Below are 7,784 nucleotides of genomic sequence, written 5' to 3' on the forward strand. Positions count from 1 at the left end.
AGCTGCCCCCGTGGTTTCTAAGCCCCCCGCTTTCTGCACCCACATGCTGCGGTCACTCAAGAGCAGTGTTGTCCCCTAACAGCTGCCACTGCAGGACACCAGCCAAGTGCCTGGCTGGAAAAAGAGGCCAGCAACTACTGCTGAGGGACCCAGCACCTTCATCCCCACGCTGGTGGAAGCAATCGCCCTTACCAAGCCTAAAGAACAGCAGAAGGCATGTGTTTGGTCAAGGGGGCAAGCACAGTCACTTCCCCTCAGCCCGTGTTTAAATATATTTGCTTCACACTTAGGGACAAGTCAAGAGGAGACGAGGCAATGGCTGTAGGAGTGAGATTGAGGTGCAGGGCCTTAGTACAAGATCCAATTTACTCATTTGTTTAAAAAAAGTAAAAAAGCAATTGGCTAGCATGCAACATTACATACATCTTCAGTAAGAAAAAAAAACCAAAAATAAAAGTATGGTTGTAGGCACAGGGCTTACCTCAGCCATCGTATTCCTCTCCCCTACTCCTTCCCGCAAGCACTCCAAGCATCGCACAGGTACATTGCTGGGAGCTGACACAGGCTAGAGCAGCAGCAGGACAGTAGCTGCTGCCTGCGACATTAATGACCTTAAGAGAGAGAAGGCTCAAGACAGGCTATTTCTCACAGCTCTGCTTCATTTAGCGGCACAGAAGTAACACGAACCAGTTTAGGTCCTTTAATCTGTCCAAGACAGGGTGCTGAAGCACAAATGATAAAACATTCTGCATTTTTACAGCAAAAATGCTACAGAAGTTTATAGGGGGAAAAAAAAAATATTTTTGTACATGGGTAAAACATTATAAATTCAAGACAACTCACAGACAAGGGCTAAACTCCCACATCTATCGCTCATTTTTTAAAAAGTTCATTTGAATAGGCAAGCAGTCAAAATGGCTTGCTCTCTCTTCCTTGAAATGAAAATTGTATCTTCCAAGTGGCTCACAGTACTGCTTCGCATCTTGGAATGTCCTCCAAAGGCTCCGCCAAGATAAAAGGAGAATAAAAACCCCCGGAGTCCTTTCAGATAGTCTCAGAGAGCAGGAGAAGGGAAAGAAAAGGGGAAGTTTATTCAAACTTTATCTTCTTCCCTTGCGGCTTGTGATCTCCACCTCCTCCTCTGCCTCCTCGGAAGCCACCTCCTCTACCTAGAAAGAAAATTAGGTCAAGAAGCAGAGTTACAGGTAATCCCTGCACAGATACCACTGCCCTTCCAAACCCATCCTTGTTCACATCAAGTGCTCTGTGGCAGCACTACACCACAATCCCAAGAATGGCTTGGGATTGATAATTTAAGCATGCCCCCTTAGAACAGCAGCATTTGTCTCCTCTTACCTCCAAATCCTCTGCCACCACCTCTGCCACCAAATCCACCTCTTCCTCCTCGGCCTCCTCCTCTGCCGCCACGACCACCAAATCCACCGCCAAATCCGCCGCCCCGTTGAAATTCACCCTTTGGCTTGGCAAAATCAAGGATCACTTTGTTTCCATCTATCTCTCCGTCCTCCATGGCTTCTTTAGCTGCTTTGGCATCTTCTGGGGAGCTGAAGTCCACAAACCCAAACCTAGGAAACAGGTAAGAAGAAAGACAGTCAAACTCCACAAGCTGTAGCACCACCTACAGGTACTCCACAGCAATCCCTTCGGAAACAAACAGCCTGCACTTCTGCAACCACACAGAGATCAGGACCGTGTTATTTGTAGAACAGCAGTGGCTGATCACAATCGATGGGAGCCCCATTGTGAGTCTGCCAGTACTGAACAGTTAATATTCTTCTCGTGCGAATCCATAGGCTGCCACGGATTTGTCGGCAGGAAGGAGCTCATTGAGAAGTGAGCGCGCCCTGCCCTCTACAAACAGACCCAAAGCTGTAAGCTTGTTCTCTGCTTCCATGCAACTTACTAGCTTCAAAGAATCACCCGCGTGAGTGTTAGAAACACCCTGCAGTGCATAAATCAGTTAAAGTGAGGCTTTTTGTAGCAACTGAACTAATCCCAGGTGATGTTTAACGTACCCTTTAGACGACCCAGTGTCTCTGTCTGTGACTATTCTAGCACTTATAGAGCCTTCAAATGATTCTCTTAGTGTCTCCTCTGTGGTGTCCTCAGAAAGGCCTCTGACAAACAACGTTTTGCTTTGTTCTACAAGAAAGAGAATACATTCAGAGATCATTATGTCTGAGCAAGGCAACCATCAGTTTCTCAACATCACATCCAGTTCGCACTACTGGCTCCTGGAACAGCTCACAGGGCTAAGGGGTTTGTTTTGACGTACCAGCTCAGGCACCTAACGAAGTCCTTGAAAACTTTTTCAGGACCGCCGTTAGAACCTGATGTCAAAGTATCTCCATCAGCCAACCCCGTACTGTCAAAATAATTCTTTTTTTCCTTTTTTTTTTTTTTAGATGCTTGCATCTTTATCAATAGGGATACTAACTGGACAGACACTGCTGGATCAGCACTTGACTATCTAGAGGCCTTCGGCAATAGTTTCATCAGCATTTCAGATAATCAGTCATCATATCCAGCACACTCGCTTACAATGCAAGTCTTTCACTCCATGGGCATGCTTTTTTTCATTTCCAAAAGTAGCCCTAAGCTTGCATGAATGGTCCACTCCTGCCACAGCTGTCTCAAGATCAAATGATCAAACATGAAACACTTACGATTAAATCCTCCTCTTGCATTCATGTTCCCTTTCTGCCATGCTGGTGAACTGAATTCCAGTCTGATTGCTCTGCCTTCAATCTCCGTGTTGTTACAGGAATTCAATGCCTCTTTGGCATCCTCAGTTGTGGGAAATTCTACAAACGCATACCTATTTGGAGAGGAAGATTTCAGTCAGCCTGGGAGCACAAGGGATCTGTGGAGGCAAGTCATTTGCAATGCCAACTGAGGAGTCAGGAGAAAGGCACAACATACCCTTTCGGCCTGCCCTGGTTGGTCTGTGGCATCTTGATGGAAGAAGCTTTCTTAAACAGTTCTTGGAGAGTCTCTTCTGAAGCAGCGTATGAGAGGTTGTTGACAATCAGGGTCTTTGACTCCCTCTCTCCACCTCCTATGGAGAAAACTCAGTGCTGTAAGTGCAAGTTTGGAGGAGGAGAGCGCTCTCTTCCTCTAGGCACAACATCCTCTCTAGGGTGAGAGTAGTTGTTGCTCGCTCACCTCAAGGTGAGGCACAAAGCTAAGTGCAACACTGTTTTCGTCACCTAGACTAGCTGTCCCCCCTTGTCCAAAACATGCAGTAGAGACATGAAATGCATAGGATGCAGAGCACAGGTTAGGCAAAAGATCCGTTCCTGGTATCTTACAGTTTTCCTGCAGTGCTTCAAGTTGCTCTATCCCTAGCAAACTTCTGAAACAAGTGGAATTAAATCCTAAATGTCATTTGCGTGCACATTATTGGTCTGGAAAAGTACCTTTCTGATGTTCTTGATGGCTCTTCTCCCCAGTGAAGTCAATGACCATGGCACGACCATCAATCTCTGTGCCCTGCTTCTCCTCCAGAGCTTTGTTTGCCTCAGCTTCTGTTTTAAATTCAACATAGGCCATCCTACAGCACAGAAAAGAACATAAGCAAATCCAGGAACAACTAAGTTCATGAGTGAGGAGGGGAAGGACGTGGAAGAAAAATGCTTCAGAAATTAGCATTTTCAGTACACCTAATGCAGCAGGTCCCTTAAGGTAGCTTAAGGACACGAGCTTATCAAAATATGCCAAGAGTTTGAGGAACAGCAAACATCCAACAGTCCTCTCGGGTACATACCCCTTGCTGTTCCCCTCCTTGTTCATTACTATTCGGATTTCTAGTGCGTTTTCAAACACATCTCTCATTTCATCTTCAGTTAAGCGGTAGGGCAGATTCTTCACAAACAGTGTTCTAGCATCTCTCTCTGCAAAGAGAGAAAAAAGTTACTTTCACGTTACCAGCTAAAAATCCCTTCTCATCTACAATGACAGTTCAGTGACAACCAGAGTGAGTTGATCCAGCAGAAAATAAACCACGATAAGCATTCGCATTTTGAGAAGCTGAAAAAGCAACTATTATGACAGTTAATTAGGCTGCCATTGTACTTCTCTTAAGGGCATGAAGTTCAGAAACAGGTCCTAAAGCTTCAGAAAGAGCAACATTTCCTCCTCAGACCCGCCCCAATATGCACTATTTCTTGTGATCACATTTCCAGATATGCTAGTCTGACCTCGCCTATCCTTATGTTAGCATTTGAGAAACTGTTTATGATGTAGAGCCCAAACCAGAAAGATTTGCCTTAAATAAAGGCAGAATAGCAGCCATCAGCAATACTGCAAGCCTGCTCCAAGGCCCGATTATGACAACTCTTCTTTGATGTGCATACCTATTCAGAGTTATCGGCCATACCTTTCTTATTTTCTTTCATCGTTTCCTTGCTCTTTGCTTTTTCCAGTTTGATTTCCAAACCCATTAACTTCTTCCCATTTAGTTGGAGAGCTTTATCCAGATCTTCAGCAGACGAAAAGTCTACGTAGCCAAACCGCCTGAAAGAAGAGTAACCTTACTATTTACGCCGATCTGTCTCTAGCAACAGAGAACACAAACAGAAACGCAGAACCAGAGAGGTCCCCACTGGTCAAGTTAACATTCTAACTGGCCCACCTAACCAGAACAGCAGCAGAGAACAACAGCTCTGTACTGAAGGAGCAGCTCTCTCTTTAGGGAGATGCTGTCTGAAAAAGCTGCAAGCCAGGCAAGTATTATACCCTTATCAGTACCGTGCCTCTTCCAGCTTTCATACACTACCAAGCAACCATCCCAGCATCTTGAAGGGAACCAGCGTCAGCACAGCTATACCTCTCCAAACAAATTACTGCCAATTAAAAAAAAAAAAGCAGCAAAATTCTACTGATGAACTCACTTGGAAGCACCAATTCTGACATCTAAAACTTCGATATTCTTCTTCCCAAAGAATTCTTTGATGCCAGTCTTCAGTTCTTCATATTCCTTGGTGGAGACCAAATTTCCCACAAAAAGGGAGAAAGCTGAAGTGGGCCCTTTAAATGAAAAGATAATCAAGGTTTTTTTTTAAGGCAGTTAAAAGAACTGGAAGCCAGACTCCAGACAGCTTTAGCACATCAGTTTCTGCTCAAAAGTGACATCACACTTCAGTATTAAGTCCCTTAAAATCATCATTTGTGCTGGAAAAACCCCCACTCAGCATCCTGTCCCTTCACAGTTATGTGCCTCACCCAACATTCCAGTAACAGTCCATCAAACAAGCATCGTTTGATGATCCCACACTACCTACCGTCTGTTTTCTTTTTCTTGGCCTCCGGTGCACTTTTATTGGCCATTTCTTTCTTCCTCTTTCCAGGTACTTCCTTGACAGGTTCTGTGATAGAGAACAAACAACACTGAAATAAAAGTACAAAACAACTTTTCCTATACTGGGTCAATACAGGAGCATTAATCTTTACACCAGTCAAACACAAGACCTTCTCTTGTCACTACAGCAACTGTTCCTCAGCCCAAAAGACCATGATAGCACAAGAATTTTGCTCAGACATCTTTCCTGTTATTAGACAGTTATGCTCTCAAAAACATTTAAACTCACTTTCATCCTCACTTTCCTCCTCAGCATCCTCTTCATCCTCCTCCTCTTCATCCTCATCTTCATCATCATCCTCTTCATCTTCCTCATCTTCAGAGTCTGCCTTGGCTTTCACTGGTGCGGCCTTTGCTGGAGTAGGTTTCTTCACTTGAACAGGGGTTGTGTCCATAGCTTCATCTTCAGACTCTGAAACAAGTTGAGCACAAGATTTCAGACACGTTCAAGATGCCCCTTTTGAGACTAAGAAAATCTTGCGAAGTAAAATGTGTTTTTCACGCCCCCTTAAGTTTGTATGTTCTCAAGAAAGGAGTTTAATATATTTACAGTGTTTATGAAAGCAGCCTCTCCCTCAAGTTTTACTGCATTAAAAAACAATACCTGTTCCCCAAGAGTAAAAAGTTTTACTAGCAATAGGGAAATAAACACCCACTCAGCCACATCTGATGGACACTAGTAGCCAGCTACAATCAGCTGGGCACTAAATGGAGACACACACACACTGCATCACTCCCAGTAAACCATTAAGTTACCCCCATCTAGCTCCCTATAAGCATTTATTAGTTTAACATCTTCTGAATTTTTTTTTAAAAGAGTCGAAGTTTTCCTAAATCCTACATACCATCATCTTCCTCCTCATCATCATCATCTTCCTCCTCTTCTTCTTCAGATTCTTGCTTTGCTGGCACAACTGCAGGCTTTTTGGCTGGTACTGCTGCAGGCTTTTTGGCTGCAGGCTTCACAGGCATTGCTGGTTCCTCTTCCTCATCTGCAACAACAGTACAGCAAGTGTTCACCCACACCACTCAGCCTTCAAACTTTACTAGTACTTTTTTTCCCCCACAAGATTTTAGCAAAGTTCAGGAAAGAACGATCGGGAAACTAGAAGATGCTTCACATATTGTGTGTAATGCACCTGCAGCCCAAGTTCTCCTCCAAACTTCACTGACTCCACACCTTTCCTTCCTCACCATCTTTTAATCAATGAATTCCCCCTCTCAAGAGTATTAAATCACCCTAAACTTTCAATTCCAAAGGTACTCAAATTCAGTGACGTGATTGGACCAGCTTTAGTCAACCATGAACACATATTTCAAAAGTAACTTACCAGAATCTTCTTCCTCGTCCTCGTCCTCCTCATCTTCCTCGTCATCTTCATCTTCCTCCTCGCTCTCTTCCTTCTTGGCATTCTTTCCATTTTTCGCTCCTTTGGTTAGGACAGCAGCCTTTTTAGGTGATGGAGCAACAGCCTTTTTAGCTGGAGTAGCCACAGTCTTCTTGGCGGGCGTAATTGCCTTTTTCGCAGGAGTAGCAGCCTTCTTTGCAGGGGTAGCAGCCTTCTTGGCTGGTGTAACTGCTGCTTTTTGTGGCTTCTTCTGAGGGATCATCTGAAATACATATTAGTGTAAGAGACTTATGCTGGCCCTTTAAACTACTATTATTTCAATATCAGACAAATATGTAGCAACTGCAATCTAAAGCACATCCTTCTGACAGACTTAGTTTCTGTTGAATTAATAAAGGTCAAAACCAGCTTTTTCATGCTTTTAACAGACTACTTATAGAACATTAAAGGATCTCCAAATTCCCTGGTCCTGAAGCAAGACCAGTGATCTCTCTAGTAGCATTCAGTAGCTTGAAATTTTTAGTCTTGCATATTATTTGTGTGATAAACTTGTGTGATAAAAGTTATAAACCAGTTATTGCTGATGCTTTACTAGAGTAATTAATCATCCACTTGCTCATCAGTACTAGGGACAGCTTTAAGATCCCAGCAGACCTTCCACAGCCTGGAAGTACAGACTTAGCAGCTAAGCTAGTTTTCCCCACATTACTTTTCTCTTATGAAATCCAGTTTATTCTTTAGCCACAGTTAACTGACAGACGCCAATTGTTTATTAATATTGATTCTCTGTCACATACTATGTGCCCCCCAACCCTCGTGACACTTTTATAACACATGTATCCTTTTGACTTCATTTCTAGATAGATCACCTCTTCTCCGCTGCTTTCCTCTAGCTCAGAGGACTCCTCTTCCTCGCTTTCCTCGACCTTTTTTGGGGGAGGAGCCATTTTTTTCTGTTTGATCTGATTCTTGGGAGTCTGAAAGAGAGAGCGAGCTGTTAGGCGGTGTTCATTTCTCTGCCCGGGAGCGAGCAGCACGTTTACGCTCCAAGGCGC

The 7,784-nt window shown here is 43.9% G+C and overlaps 1 protein-coding gene across 1 annotated transcript; it reads right to left on the reverse strand.

Annotated features, from left to right (window-relative positions):
• Window positions 1–348: 348 nt before the first annotated feature.
• On the reverse strand, window positions 349–7,676 carry NCL (nucleolin). The gene is made up of 14 exons (XM_009579084.1): window positions 7,599–7,676; window positions 6,712–6,991; window positions 6,226–6,372; window positions 5,610–5,792; window positions 5,304–5,387; window positions 4,914–5,049; window positions 4,400–4,536; window positions 3,788–3,914; window positions 3,441–3,574; window positions 2,944–3,079; window positions 2,688–2,839; window positions 2,037–2,163; window positions 1,357–1,586; window positions 349–1,169 (listed from the first exon to the last, which is right to left on the reverse strand). The coding sequence occupies exons 1-14, from the start codon at window positions 7,674–7,676 to the stop codon at window positions 1,090–1,092; spliced, it is 2,031 nt and encodes a 676-aa protein (XP_009577379.1). The 3' UTR covers window positions 349–1,089.
• Between the last annotated feature and the right edge of the window lie 108 nt (window positions 7,677–7,784).

This window comes from Fulmarus glacialis, unplaced genomic scaffold (assembly GCF_000690835.1).
Source record: "Fulmarus glacialis isolate BGI_N327 unplaced genomic scaffold, ASM69083v1 Scaffold49035, whole genome shotgun sequence".
NCBI classification, from domain to species: domain Eukaryota; kingdom Metazoa; phylum Chordata; class Aves; order Procellariiformes; family Procellariidae; genus Fulmarus; species Fulmarus glacialis.